The sequence below is a fragment of the Panulirus ornatus genome, chromosome 17 (genome assembly GCF_036320965.1).
Source record: "Panulirus ornatus isolate Po-2019 chromosome 17, ASM3632096v1, whole genome shotgun sequence".
Taxonomy (NCBI): domain Eukaryota; kingdom Metazoa; phylum Arthropoda; class Malacostraca; order Decapoda; family Palinuridae; genus Panulirus; species Panulirus ornatus.
The window spans coordinates 16,250,296-16,266,548 of record NC_092240.1 but is presented as its reverse complement, the minus strand read 5'-3'; the positions used below and the strand labels follow the sequence as shown (position 1 = coordinate 16,266,548).

Genomic DNA, 16,253 nt, shown 5'->3' with positions numbered 1-16,253 from the left:
TAATGAAAGTAGTGGTTTACCTGCAATGTGTGTAGATTTACAACCATCTCAAAAGGCTAATGAAAGGAGGGAACTTACACATGGGCCAGCCCTGTGCTTATTACATTATCACTTAAATACATACACACACACATGTGCATAATCCTTTTGTTGCAGAGAAATATCTAAATGGTCAGATAACCAGTGTTAATATATATAATCCAAGTTAAACTTTATTTGATTCATTGAAATAATATTGACAGTCTTTTATAATATTTACAGTCTTTTTAAAAAGACAAAATTCATGGAGCTGTTACTTGATCTTTCCTATCAAAACTTACATATACAGAGCATCAGATTCGGGAAGAGCAGTGTGGTTTCAGAAGTGGTAGAGGATGTGAGGATCAGGTATTTGCTTTGAAGAATGTATGTGAGAAATATTTAGATAAGCAGATGGATTTGTATGTAGCATTTATGGATCTGGAGAAGGCATATGATGAGTTGATAGAGATGCTCTGTCGAATGTATTAAGAATACATGGTATGGGAGGCAAGTTTTTTAGAAGCAGTGAAAAGTTTTTATTGAGGATGTAACGCATGTGTACGAGTAGGAAGAGAGGAAAGTGATTGGTTCTCAATGAATGTAGGTTTGCGGCAGGGTTGTGTGATGTCTCCATGGTTGTTTAATTTGTTTATGGATGGGACTGTTAGGGAGGTGAATGCAAGAGTTTTAGAAAGAGGGGCAAGTATGCAGTCTGTTGTGGATGAGAGAGCTTAGGAAGCGAGACAGTTGTTGTTCGCTGATGATACAGTGCTGGTGGCTGATTCGTATGAGAAACTGCAGAAGCTGGTGACTGAGTTTGGTAAAGTGTGTGAAAGAAGAAAGCTGTGAGTAAATGTACATAAGAGCAAGGTTATTAGGTAGAGTAGGGTTGAGGGACAAGTCAATTGGGAGGCAAGTCTGAATGGAGAAAAACTGGAGGAAGTGAAGTGTTTTAGATATCTGGGAGTGGATTTGGCAGCGGATGGAACCATGGAAGTGGAAGTGAATCATAGGGTGGGGGAGGGGGCGAAAGTTCTGGGAGCGTTGAAGAATGTGTGGAAGTCGAGAACATTATCTCGGAAAGCAAAAATGGGTATGTTTGAAGGAATGGTGGTTCCAACAATGTTATATGGTTACGAGGCGTGGGCTATAGATAGAGTTGTGCGGAGGAGAGTGGATGTGCTTGAATTGAGATGTTTGAGGACAATATGTGGTGTGAGGTGGTTTGATCGAGTAAGTAATGAAAGGGTAAGAGAGATGTGTGGTAATAAAAAGAGTGTGGTTGAGAGAGCAGAAGAGGGTGTTTTGAAATGGTTTGGTCACATGGAGAGAATGAGTGAGGAAAGATTGACAAAGAGGATATATGTGTCACACGGAGGGAATGAGGAGAAGTGGGAGACCAAATTGGAGGTGGAAAGATGGAGTGAAAAAGATTTTGAGTGATTGGGGCCTGAACATGCAGGAGGGTGAAAGGCGTGCAAGGATTAGAGTGAATTGGAATGATGTGGTATACCGGGGTCGACGTGCTGTCAATGGATTGAACCAGGGCATGTGAAGCGTCTGGGGTAAACCATGGAAAGTTGTGTGGGGCCTGGATGTGGAAAGGGAGCTGTGGTTTCGGTGCATTATTACATGACAGCTAGAGACTGAGTGTGAATGAATGTGGCCTTTGTTCTCTTTTCCTAGCGCTACCTTGCGCACATGAGGGGGGAGGGGGTTGTTATTTCATGTGTGGCTGGGTGGCAATGGGAATGAATAAAGGCAGACAGTATGAATTATGGACATGTGTATATATGTATATGTCTGTTTGTGTATGTATATGTATGCGTTGAGATGTATAGGTATGTATATTTGCGTGTGTGGACGTGTATGTATATACATGTGTATGTGGATGGGTTGGGCCATTCCCTCGTCTGTTTCCTTGCGCTACCTTGCTAACGCGGGAGACAGCGACAAAGCAAAATAAATAAATAAATAAATATATATATTTGTGTGTGCATGTGTGTGTTGGGGTGAGTGAGTATCAGTTAACTTAGGGGAGAATAAGATGTTTTGGAGGGAGGTTCAAAATGTGCAGGAAAACAAGAGAAAAAATAAGAACATCAGTGCCCAGGGCAAAAAAGGAATTATTAACAGGTAGTGATGAAGTGAAGAGGAGATGGAGTGAGCATTATGAAAGACTGATGAATATGTTTGATAATAGTGTGGCAGATGTGGGGTGTTTGGGTTAAGATGGTATGTGAAGTGAATCATGGAGAGTGGTTTGGTGAAGAGAGAAGAGGTGGTGAAAGCAATATGTTAGATGAAATGTGGCAAGGCAGCTGAAGTGGATAGTACTGAAGTTGAATTTATTAAGGGCTTTCAATGTGTATATGGACCATATCGAGGTGCCTGAAGATTGGCAGAATGCTTGTATAGTGCCTCAATATAAAGGTAAGGGGGATAAAGGTGAGTGTTCAAACTACAAAAGTTAAAGTTTGTTGAGTATACCTACTAAGTTGTTTGGGGGGGTACTGATTTAGAAGGTGAAGGCATGTACAGATCATCGGACTGGGGAAGTGAACTGTGGTTTCAGAACTGGTAGAGGATGTATGGATCTGGTGTTTGTTTTAAAGAATGTGCGAGAAATACTTAGAGAAACAGATGGATTTGCATGTGGTATTTATGGATCTGGAGCAACCATATGATAGGGTTGATAGAGACACCTTGTGTAAGGTCTTTAGAATATACAGTGTGGGAGGAAAGCTGCTAAAAGCAGTAAGAAATTTTTATCAAGGGTGTAAGGCATAAGGCACATGTCAGAGTAGTGAGTGAATGGTTCGAAGTGAAGGTGAGTGATGTTACCATGGGTGTTAAATTTGATTATGGATGGAGTAGTGAGGAAGGTAAATACAAGTCTTGGAGAAAGGGTTAAGTGTGCAGTTTCTGAGGGATGAGAAGGCCTGGGAAGTGAGTCACTTTGTTTGCTGATGATAAAGATCTAATGGCAGATTGGAGTGAGAAACTGCAGAAGTTGGTGACTGAGTCTGGAAGAGAGTATGAAATGAGGAGGAGAGTGAATGTGAATGAAAGCAAGGTTATTAGGTTTAGCTGGGTTGAAGGACAGGTTAGTTGGGGTATGAGTTTGAATGGAGAAAATTTAGAAGTGAAGATGTTATAGATGCCTGGGAGTGGACATGGCAATGAATGGAACCAATGATAGTGGAAGTGAGTCATAGGGTGGCTCAGGGGGTGAAGGTTTTAGGAGCTCTGAAGAATGTGCAGAAAGAAAAAATGTTGTCAAGGAGGGCAACAATGGTATGTTTACAGGTATAGTAGTCCCACAATATACGGATGCAAGGCATGGGTTATAGATAAGGCTGTGCAGAGAAGTGTGGATATGTTGGGAAGGCAATGTCTGAGGACAGTACTTGGTGTGAGGTAGTTTGATTGAGTAATAAAAGGCTATGAAGAGTGTGGTTGAAAGAGCTAAAGAGAGTGGTGAAATGGTTTGGACACAAAGGGAACGAGTGAGGAAAGGTTGCCAAAGATGATATATGTGTTGGAAGTGAAGGGAACAAGGTGAACGATTTGTCTATCTACCTATATCTTTGGTGCCCCTTCCCTCCGGAAACTCCCATCAAGGAGATGGTCATGGCAAAAGTCTCCACTTATCCCTGTCCTTATATGCCTCCCTTGCATTTAATATTCCATGCATTCATTCTTCCACTACTTCTCTCCCTCCAGTATTCTCACTCTATTTCCCCATGTCACACGTGGTCTTCCTCTCACCCCAACCTCTTTAGCTGTGCTATCATACACTCTTCTTATAAACTTCCAGTCTTGCATTCCTTTCACATGCCAAAACTACCTCAAAGTATTATGTTTTACCCACTCTACCACTCTACAATTCATTCAATTTGCTTTCTATACCCTACCATATCTCTCATATATTTCTTCATTTCTTTCTTCACTCCATCTAGTCATACCACATGCTCCTCTCATATAGTTCATTTCCACAGTCTGGATTCTTGACCTCTGTGACTTATTCCATGTCCATGTTTCAGCTACATAGATCAGGGTTGGGAGGATTATGCTGTCCCTTAATCCTCTCTTCCCTTCCACACTTATACCTCTACCCTGCATTGTTCTATTAAGAAACCTAATGACTCTTCTACCCTGTACTGCTCTCTCCCTTGTTTCTACTTCCATGTCACCAAACTTACTGAAGACAGCTACAAAATACTTAAATTCTCTCACCTCTCCCAGTCTTTCTCCACTTATCCAAAACACATTTTAGTACACTTTCTCCTTTCACTATGTGGTTTTGCAAAATCTAAACTTTCACCCGATTTTCTTTCGGACACCATTATTTCATATTCCTTTGCATCTACCTTCAATTACCTATGATTACACTCATCATAAAACACACATAAAACCTTTTGTAACTCTTCTTCACTCTCAGCAAACAACTTGGCATCACCTATAAACAGGCTTGCCATTAGCAACCATACCTCACTGCCACACTCCATCTCTGTACCCACTTTCCCTAGTTTTGCTTTCATCTCTCTTATCACTCCATCCATATATATTTTAAAAAGCCATGGTGACATCACACAACTCCCTCAACTGATTTGACATCAGGCCTATGGGTTTACAGTCAGTTGAATAATCCATCACTGGGATTGCTTGACAGATTGAGCTCATAGGTGAATACTTCTTTGAGTATTAATTCAAAGATGAAATGGCAACATGACACACACATCAAATGTCTCCAATTGGTGGTGATTCTCTTCTCAGTGAAGGCACAGGTCCTTGCTTCTGCTCAGTAATGGAAATGGTGGTGTCAACAGCCAAGGCTTGCACTTTGTCCTTGATGCCACATTCCTCTAAGGTTTTTAGGCATCCATTTAGTTGCTCCCATCTGGTGCCCTGATATGTTCATGGAACTCTTTTAGAGTTTTTCAGTATTTGATCCAGTAAAGGATGCAATCTAGAGGACTGTCTGTCTGTGGTAATATTCCAGAGTACTTTCCTGTCTCAGTGGAAAAGAGGCAGAATATCTGGAAAAAGTACAGAACATCAGTTTTGTGCATGAAGCAAGAAGGAAAAGTTAACAATAAGACAATACAGACATATGAGGAGCCTGTTCCTAGGAGGGAGGAAATCTATTCCAATTTATGCCACCCCTAAAAATGTCTAGATCCATACCATTTTTGGCATTAATGGTTCCTGAAGTGGAACAAAAGCATTTTCTGTGATTACTTGAGCTTGCCACTTTGAACTCATATCCACGTGTTCTTGAGCATCCTACTGTAATACCACCTTTTCACAATATTGTAAACTTTTTCACTTGTCTATTCACCAAAAACAGCAAGTTCTTCAATCATTATCATGGTGAGAATGCACATAAATTGTTCTTGGGAAAACTAAATTACCATTATGCCCAGAGGTTGTGCTTATTTAGCAGTCTTGAAACAGAACACCTTTATGAAATTACATAAAAGTATCTAACTATTCTGGTGATATGTTCAAGTTTGTATGAATAAACAAAGTAAAATGTGTAGTTTCTAGGCTAATTGAAACTGCTCATTTGTGTGATCTTTAGACCTAAAATTATGGCTTGCAATTTCTAATTCAGGCAGTCGTCGTACTGTGTTAGACTACAAGACATCTGGACTACAGAAGGATGTCCCTGATGGCATGTGCATTGATGAAACTGGAAATCTTTGGGTTGCCAATTTCTATGGCAAAAAGGTTTGTATTATATCTAACATTCCATTACAAGATTTTTTTTTTTTTTTTTTTTTTTGCTTTGTCGCTGTCTCCCGCGTTTGCGAGGTAGTGCAAGGAAACAGACGAAAGAAATGGCCCAACCCACCCCCATACACATGTATATACATACGTCCACACACGCAAATATACATACCTACACAGCTTTCCATGGTTTACCCCAGACACTTCACATGCCCTGATTCAATCCACTGACAGCACGTCAACCCCGGTATACCACATCGCTCCAATTCACTCTATTCCTTGCCCTCCTTTCACCCTCCTGCATGTTCAGGCCCCGATCACACAAAATCTTCTTCACTCCATCTTTCCACCTCCAATTTGGTCTCCCTCTTCTCCTCGTTCCCTCCACCTCCGACACATATATCCTCTTGGTCAATCTTTCCTCACTCATTCTCTCCATGTGCCCAAACCATTTCAAAACACCCTCTTCTGCTCTCTCAACCACGCTCTTTTTACTTCCACACATCTCTCTTACCCTTACGTTACTTACTCGATCAAACCACCTCACACCACACATTGTCCTCAAACATCTCATTTCCAGCACATCCATCCTCCTGCGCACCACTCTATCCATAGCCCACGCCTCGCAACCATACAACATTGTTGGAACCACTATTCCTTCAAACATACCCATTTTTGCTTTCCGAGATAATGTTCTCGACTTCCACACATTCTTCAAGGCTCCCAGAATTTTCGCCCCCTCCCCCACCCTATGATCCACTTCCGCTTCCATGGTTCCATCCGCTGCCAGATCCACTCCCAGATATCTAAAACACTTCACTTCCTCCAGTTTTTCTCCATTCAAACTCACCTCCCAATTGACTTGACCCTCAACCCTACTGTACCTAATAACCTTGCTCTTATTCACATTTACTCTTAACTTTCTTCTTTCACACACTTTACCAAACTCAGTCACCAGCTTCTGCAGTTTCTCACATGAATCAGCCACCAGCGCTGTATCATCAGCGAACAACAACTGACTCACTTCCCAAGCTCTCTCATCCCCAACAGACTTCATACTTGCCCCTCTTTCCAAAACTCTTGCATTCACCTCCCTAACAACCCCATCCATAAACAAATTAAACAACCATGGAGACATCACACACCCCTGCCGCAAACCTACATTCACTGAGAACCAATCACTTTCCTCTCTTCCTACACGTACACATGCCTTACATCCTCGATGAAAACTTTTCACAGCTTCTAACAACTTGCCTCCCACACCATATATTCTTAATACCTTCCACAGAGCATCTCTATCAACTCTATCATATGCCTTCTCCAGATCCATAAATGCTACATACAAATCCATTTGCTTTTCTAAGTATTTCTCACATACATTCTTCAAAGCAAACACCTGATCCACACATCCTCTACCGCTTCTGAAACCACACTGCTCTTCCCCAATCTGATGCTCTGTACATGCCTTCACCCTCTCAATCAATACCCTCCCATATAATTTACCAGGAATACTCAACAAACTTATAAACTTATAAACTTATAAACAATATAAATATACATATGTAAAGGGCTGCTGCATACTTAGTTCTTTTTTCTGGTCACAAAATTCAGTATATCAGTTTCAAATACAAGCATTTTGTTTACGGATGGGGTGGTTAGGGAGGTGAATGCAAGAGTTTTGGAGAGAGGGGCAAGTATGCAGTCTGTTGTGGATAAGAGGGCTTGGGAAGCGAGTCAATTTTTTTCGCTGATGATACAGTGCTAGTGGCTGCTTCAGGTGAGAAACTGTAGAAGTTGTTAACTGAGTTTGGTAAAGTGTGGGAATGAAGAAAGCCGAGAGTAAATGTGAATAAGAGCAAGGTTATTAGGTTCAGTAGGGTTGAGGGACAAGTTAATTGGGAGGTAAGTTTGAACGGAGAAAAACTGGAGGAAGTGAAGTGCTTTAGATATCTGGGAGTGGACTTAGCATTGGATGGAACCATGGAAGCGGAAATGAGTCACAGGGTGGGGGAGGGGGCGAAGGTTCTGGGGGCGTTGAAAAATGTGTGGAAGGAGAGAATGCTATCTTGGAGAGCAAAAATTGGTATGTTTGAAGGAATAGTAGTTCCAACAGTGTTATATGGCTGTGAGGCATGGGCTGTAGATGGGGTTGTGTGGAGGAGGGTGGATGTGTTGGAAATGAAATGTTTGAGGACAATATGTGGTGCGAGGTGGTTTGATCGAGTAAGCAATGAAAGGGTACGAGAGAGGTGAATTAGAAGTGTGTGGTTGAGAGAGCAGAGGAGGGTGTGTTGAAATGGTTTGGTCACAGAGAGAATGAGTGGGGAAAGATTGACAAAGAGGATGTATGTGTCAGAGGTAGAGGGAACAAAGAGAAGCAGGAGACCAAATCGGAGGTGGAAGGATGGAGTGAAAAAGATTTTAAGCGATTGGGGCCTGAACACACAGGATGGTGAAAGGTGTTCAAGGAATAGAGTGAATTGGAACGATGTGGTATACCTGGGTTGACGTGCTGTCAAGGGATTGAACCAGGGCATGTAAAGCGTCTGGGGTAAACCATGGAACGTTTTGGGGGCCTGGATGTGGAAAGGGAGCTGTAGTTTTGGTGCATTACACATGAAAGCTAGAGACTGAGAGTGAAGGAATGTGGCCTTTTTTGTCTTTTCCTAGTGCTACCTTGCGGGAGGGATGCTGTTTCATGTGTGGTGGGATGGCGACAGGAATGGATGAAGGCAGCAAGAATGAATATGTACATGTGTATATATGTATATTTCTGTGTATGTTTATGTATGTATACATTGAAAGGTATAGGTATGTATAAGTGAGTGTGGGCATTTATGTATATACATGTGTTTGTGGGTGGGTTGGGTCATTCTTTTGTCTGTTTCCTTGCACTACCTCGCTAACACGGGAGACAGCGATTAAGTATAATGAATAAATAAAATAGTAGGTGATTGTAAATGTTTAGATTGTAGATATTTATGCTTTTTTTTTATACTTTGTCACTGTCTCCCATGTTAGCGAGGTAGCACAAGGAAACAGACGAAAGAATGGCCCAACCCACTCACATACACATGTATATACATAAACGCCCACACACTCACATATACATACCTATACATTTCATCAAATACATACACAAACATATACATATATACACATGTACATATTCATACTTGCTGCCTTCATCCATTCCCCTTCGCCACCCCCTTCCCCCACATGCATGCGAGGTAGCGCTAGGATAAGACAACAAAGGCCACATTTGTTCACACTCAGTCTCTAGTTGTCATGTGTAATGCACCAAAACCATAGCTCCCTTTCCACATCCAGACCCCACAAAACTATACATGGTTTACCCCAGATGCTTCACATCCCCTGGTTCAATCCATTGACAGCACGTCGACCCCGGTATACCACATTGTTCCAATTCACTCTATTCTTCACTTGCACCTTTTCACACTATTCTTTGCTTGTACCTTTTCACCTTCCTGTATGTTCAGGCCCCAATCGCTCAAAATCTTTTTCACTCCATCCTTCTACCTCCAATTTGGTCTCCCACTTCTCCTCATTCCCTCCACCTCTGTTACATATATCCTCTTGGTCAATCTTTCCTCACTCACTCTCTCCATGTGACCAAACCATTTCAATACAACCTCTTCTGCTCTCTCTCAACCACACTCTTTTTATTATCACACATCTCTCTCACCCTTTCATTACTTACTCGATCAAACCACCTCACACCACATATTGCCCTCAAACATCTCATTTCCAGCACATCCATCCTCCTCCGCACAACCCTATTTATAGCCCATGCCTCACAACCTTGTAACATTGTTGGAACCACTATTCCTTCAAACATACCCATTTTTGCTCTCCAAGATAACGTTCTCGCCTTCCACACATTCTTCAACACTCCTAAAACCTTCGCCCCCTCCCCCACCCTGTGACTCGCTTCCACAAGTCCATCTGCTGCTAAATCCACTCCCAGATATCTAAAACACTTCACTTCCTCCAGTTTTTCTCCATTCAAACTTACCTCCCAACTGACTTGTCCCTCAACCCAACTGAGCCTAATAGCCTTACTCTTATTCTCATTTACTCTCATCCATAAATAAATTAAACAACCATGGAGACATCACAAACCCCTGCTACAAACCAACATTCACTGGGAACCAATCACTTTCCTCTCTTCCTACTCATGCAAATGCCTTACATCCTCGATAAAAACTTTTCACTGCTTTTAGCAACTTACCTCCCACACCATATACTCTTAATACCTTCCACAAAGCATCTCTATCAACTCTATCATATGTCTTCTCCAGATCCATAAATGCTACATACATATCAATCTGTTTTTCTAAGTATTATTTCTCACACATTCTTCAAAGCATACACCTGATCCACATATCCTCTACCACTTCTGAAACCACACTGCTCTTCCCCAATCCAATGTTCTGTATGTGCCTTCACCCTCTCAATCAATACCCTCCCATATAATTTCCCAAGAATACTCAAAAAAGTTATACCTCTGTTACTTGATCACTCACCTATATCCAGATACCTTTGCCTTTATAAAATGGCACCATGCATGCATTCCACCAATCCTCAGGCATTTCACCATGAACTATACATACACTGAACATTCCCACCAACCAGTTAACAACACAGTCACCTCCTTTTTTAATAAATTCCTCTAAAATACCATCCAAACCCGCTAGCTTGCTGGCTTTTGTTTTCAACAAAGCTTTCACTACCTATTCTCTGTTTAGCAAACCATTCTCCCTTTGCACACCACCAAGACCAAAACACCCTATATCTGCCACTCTATCATCAAACACATTCAACAAACCTTCAAAATACTCACTCCATCTCCTTCTCACTTCACCACTACTTGCTATTACCTCCCCATTAGCCCCCTTCACCGATGTTCCCATTGGTTCTCTTGTCTTATGCACTTTATTTACCTCCTTCCAAAACATCTTTTTACCCTCCCTAAAAGTTAATGATACTCTCTCACCCCAACTCTCATTTGCCCTCTTTTTCACCTCTTGCACCTTTCTCTTTACCTCCTGCCTCTTTCTTTTATACATCTCTCAGTCATTTTCACTATTTCCCTGCAAAAATCATCCACATGCCTCTCCCTTCTCTTTCACTAAAGATCCTACTTCTTCATCCCACCACTCACTACCCTTTCTAATCAGCCCACTTCCCACCTTTCTCATGCCACAGGCATCTTTTGTGGAAGCCATCACTGCTTCCCTAAATACATACCATTCCTCCCCCACTCCCCTTACATCCTCTGCTCTCACCTTTTTCCATTCTGCACTCAATCTCTCCTGGTACTTCCTCACACAAGTCTCCTTTCCAAGCTCACTTACTCTCACCACTCTCTTCACCCCAACATTCTCTCTCCTTTTCTGGAAACCTCTACAAATCTTCACCTTTGCCTCCACAAGATAATGATCAGACATCCCTCCGTTGCCCCTCTCAGCACATCAACATCCAAAAGTCTCCCTTTCATGTGCCTAATAATTAACATGTAATCTAGTAATGCTCTCTGGCCATCTCTCCTACTTACTTACATACGTATACTTACTTATATCTCTCTTTTTAAACCAGGTATTCCCAATCACCAGTCCTTTTTCAGCACACAAACCTACAAGCTCTTCATGTCCATTTACAACACTGAACACCCCATGTACACCAATTATACCCTCAACTGCCACATTACTCACCTTTGCATTCAAATCACTCATCACTATAACCTGGTCTCGTGCATCAAAGCTGCTAACACTCACTCAGCTGCTCCCAAAACACTTGCCTCTCATGATCTTTCTTCTCATGCCCAGGTGCATTTGCACCAATAATCACCCATCTCTCTCCATCCACTTTCAGTTTTACCCATATCAATTTAGTTTACTTTTTTACACTATCACTTACTCCCACAACTCCTGCTTCAGGAGTAGTGCTACTCCTTCCTTTGCTCTTATCCTCTCACCAACCCCTAACTTTACTCGCAAGACATTTCCAAACCACTCTTCCCCTTTACCCTTGAGCTTCATTTCACTAAGAGCCAAAACATCCAGATTCCATTTCTCAAAATAATTATGCTGTGGATATATTTTGTATCATTCATCACTTTTAAATCAAAGGGCTTCTTTTCACAAGTTCAAAAAAGTTCTATGTTTGAAATAATCATGTATTTGATTATTCAGTTGTATTAAGCCATTGGGAAGAAAATAGATAACCCTATTATATGGTGACACTGCACTAGGATAAAAAATATAAAGGCAAAGCAGTGACTGAAGTGGATGTCCCTTGTCTGAAATTTAAGACGAGCCTTGAAAACTAGATATATCATTTGGGAGCCTTTGCAGTATGTCCACTATCACTATATGTCATTTTCATTATAGACAGAGAAACCATCAAACTTGTCTTTTCTAACCATTAGTAAAAACAAACAAAACATGTTCTTTCTCTAGCAAAAGGAGACATATTTACCATTTATGCCAACTAGACTATACCTGAATTCTGTAAAAAAAATTCGAGATGAAAATATCTAGCTGTTTACATGATCATAAATGCAGTAATGAAATAGGATAACATGTTGAAAATTCTACAGAACACCAAGTATACATTTTCATTAACCCCTTAATGCCTCCAGATGGACATTTATGAACACTAGGTGATGCCTCTCGATAGATACTTATGCACTGTTTAGTGCCTTAATTTCAGGGCCATACACTGAGTCTGAGTGGTGGCTGAGGTGGCAGTGCATGATAATTTCTCCTCATAGTCAGTTACCCTCCAGCCAAGCCAATGAGTGGACATTTGCATGAATTTTCTAAGAAGGAAATTGAGCAGCTTTCAGCTAGAGTTAGAGGACCTGGCAGATGATCCTGAATTATATGATGATTGTGATCCTCTTCAGATCATAAGGAAAGCGATATTAAAGACAGACATTTTAAGCAGGAATGAGCCAATAAAAGGTTTTCTAACAAGAGTGGAGGCAGTAAAAATTATCAATGAATGACAGTGATTATAGAAAGATTCATTAAACAAGATAAAATATGATAATCAATATCTTGGTGCAAGTCTAATAAATGATGACACATTCCCAGTGGAAGGCCTTACTCTTGCCTTTTTTAGTGCATTGTGCCGAAATACTTATAAAATTTCTACATGCTATTCCAGTGAAAGTAGCATTTGAAAAATACTTTTGAAGTGGTTTTAATCCTCATATGAATATATTTAAAATGGTAAGAAATAATTTTCATTTTAAACAATCTGAAAAATGTGAATTTTCAAGAGTGGGAAAGGATAACTTACTGCAATGTTAAGTAGTGAATAATCTATTTATATCACTGATACCCAATCCCTCCAGTAGCTCCCATCGAGGGAAGTCAGAAAAGAATTTTCTAAAGTTATTCCCATCAGCTTTGTTGAGGTGCCAATATTAATGTTTTAAAGGGGCTACTGGAAGGGAAGGTGCTATTAAGATAGGTACATTTATGAGAGTTTGGTCTGATGAACCAACTGGAGGTCAGAGTGTGCAGTTACAGCACAAAGGATGAGAGGTGAAAAACAGATCCAAAATTTTAGGAAAGTAGTCTCAGTGCTAAGGAATATGGGTGGGGTTAGAGATAATTTGTTCTGGATCATTGAGAAGAATGAATGTGAAGGATTCAAGCCCCAGTCATCCATGTGGGAGGAATTCAACCTTTCCCTATGGTGAATGTTGAAATCCAGTTTGTAGATAATCTTGGCTTGTGGGTGAGAGGATAACCACATTCTTTTGGCAGGAGTTATGGTGGTCAAAGAAAGTTATCAAATTTGTAGAATCAGGAGATCACTAGGTGAAACAAAGGAGAAATGTGGTAATTGGGAGATACATCTTGAGCCAGATAACATCAAAGTTTGGGGTCTCAAGGTCCTAGAGGCATGCAATGGGTGTGCTGATGTTGAAATAAGCACATACACCACATCTGAAATGGAATCTTGAGTGGAGAGTATGGGTGGATATGAAAAGTGGCTAATGAGAACATCATTAGACACTTGGGTCTCAAAACATTTTGTAATTTTTGTAAAATATATAACATGCATTCATGTATTAATATTCTTAATTCATTCTTTCACATTAGGTTTGGTGGAAAAATTAACACATTTTACCTACATTTCAATTTCAAACAAAGGCATGTTTCATTACATGACCAAAAGTGACATATACATGCCCATTTATACTAAGTAAATATTCATATAATTTGTCCACTGCCAAAAGTGTACTAATACATCTTTATTTTGTTTCATATTTGAGTCAGGTATGGCTAGAACCTGTAAAGATACACCCAATTTGTTTTATATTTGTGGATGCTATACTACTTTGAAGCCAAGACAAAAAAGAACCAGACAAAAAAGAAAGAATATATTATCATACCTTATTTGGCTGTAAAGTTGATCTATCTATATCTCTAATGCCTGCTCCAACCTGAAACTCCCTCAATGGGGTAGACATGGCAATAGAGTCTCCACAACTAGTGAACTCCAGTGCTGCTTCTTAGCCTTTAGTACCTCACCCTTTATAGGCCACTGGCAGAGGGCAACTCTCACAGTGTTTATAGAGGCTCCTGCCTAACTTTCCCACTGACTACTAATTGTTAACCAGGACAAAACATGTATTCCACATTCTGTTTGTAAATCATCAGTGGAAAGCTCATGTCAATGGGCTGGCAGGAAGCAAGAGTAAATGCCAGTTGAAATTCCCAAGATATGGAGAGAACCTGCCAGTCATTTTACTGACAGTTTGATAGGTAATTTTGCAAGACAAGTGTGCTGGATACAATGGTAAAAATAAAGCATTTAACAATTACCCTAACATTCCATCTGCCATGTGCCCTATTCAAGTAAAATTCCCATACCAGAACAACCTTTTTAATTTCAGTTATTTGGTTCAGATGAAGGCAGCCTTTTAATAATACTAGTCTTTTCCAAATGCAGATTTTCAATATAACGGTGCTTTACATGAAATTCATTCACTCAGGCTAATGTATCTGGCTGATCTCAATGACCCTGTATGAGATATTTTGCTCTACAACTTTACAAACACCAGTTCAAGATGATATGGTACTCATCACGCCCAATACGTAACTTCTATTTTGAAGACACCTGAACAATTTCTCCTCTACCCCTTGCTTTATAATCCCAAGTATACTAAAAAAAATGTTTATGCATAAAGAATTTTTCATGAGTTAACTTGTGGTGCTTAAAATTTTCAAATTCAAACCCAGAATAACTCATGGTAGTGAGACTACTTCCATTTTCTCATAACAGTTGGCAGCTCATATATTATTTACATTTTGTTAGCTTATAGGAGAACAGTGAAACTTGTATGAAAGTGGCAATTTTTCAATTTTTGATGGCATTCTGATCTATTCTTCCCCTCTAAATGGATGGTGAAAACAAAAAATATGATAATTCTGATGATTATAGACATAGAGGAGTCTGGTAGCAAGAGTGAAATTGACACATAATTTGACAAGGATAGCTTGGACACCTGATACATAAACAAATTTGCCTGATACTTGAGACAAGCTGTGTAAATTTGGATCTACCTCTTGTTCAGCTTACACCACAATTTCTATGCTGTATACAAGTTTTCAGCATTTTTTCCATTCATAAATGTCACTATTTCCCACACAATTAAGTTATTGTAAGAAGAGAGAAGTGAGCACTGAAGGAAAATAATACAGTAGGGGAGGATTTCCTGCCCCAACTCCTGCCCTTCATAGTTGCCTTGACACATTTCTTTTTATGATCCTTGAGATTTCTTGGGATGGTATTTACAGGGTAATTTCTTCTTCATACTTGTTCACAGTTTCCCACATTACAGAGGTAGTGTGATGGTATTTACAGCATAACTTTTCTTCACACTTGTTCTTGTTTCCTGCATTAGTGAGGTTTGCCAGGAACAGACAAACAAATAGCCTCATTCACTCACATCCATTCCCATGCTGTCATGAGTAATGCACCAAAACCACAGTCCAGAGTACTTGTATATACAATAATTTCTTAACTTCAAACATGTCTCAATTTTCCTTTGAGGCCCAGTCATCTGTTCTCGATGCTAACACACACAAAATAGTAAGCAAGTATGAAAGAAAATAATATTTGAAAAAACTTACATGTTACTTTGCTAATATGTATACATTTCAGAAATGAACAGAAAAGGCTACTTTCTGAACCACTTCAGAAATTAATGAGCAAGGCAAGAGGTTAACTGTCCTGCAGTCACCTAACACAAACAAAACACACAACATAACCACAAGTTTTAAACTGTGGTCCTGATTCCTGTGGACTGCAGGATCTCCTTAGGTGTTCCTGGGGCAGGAAAGCAAGCAAAGTAAATGACCTCTGTAATAATTTCCTAGTTAGAATGAGCACATTCTCTGTTTGTTTCTCAATTGCTTGCTATAATGATCACTTCTGCTGTCACTCAAATT

The 16,253-nt window shown here is 40.2% G+C and overlaps 2 protein-coding genes across 4 annotated transcripts in view; one reads left to right on the top strand and one right to left on the bottom strand.

Moving 5' to 3' along the window:
• Positions 1-16,253, bottom strand: part of LOC139754583 (protein SCO1 homolog, mitochondrial-like) — an 89,189-nt gene that overhangs the window by 25,078 nt on the left and 47,858 nt on the right. Inside the window, exon 6 of one of the 2 annotated variants that reach the window (XM_071671981.1) lies at positions 200-5,063. The exons of the other annotated variant lie outside the window; for it this stretch is intronic. The gene's annotated coding sequence lies outside the window, so the exon portion shown is untranslated. Of the gene's footprint in view, positions 1-199; positions 5,064-16,253 lie in introns of those variants that run through there. 2 annotated transcript variants of the gene reach the window in all.
• The window catches only part of LOC139754582 (regucalcin-like), a 68,625-nt gene that overhangs the window by 51,727 nt on the left and 645 nt on the right, over positions 1-16,253 (top strand). For both annotated transcript variants that reach the window (XM_071671978.1, XM_071671979.1), the window contains exon 6: positions 5,642-5,757. In XM_071671978.1, the coding sequence (XP_071528079.1) occupies positions 5,642-5,757 (116 nt within the window). The remainder of the gene's footprint in view (positions 1-5,641; positions 5,758-16,253) is intronic.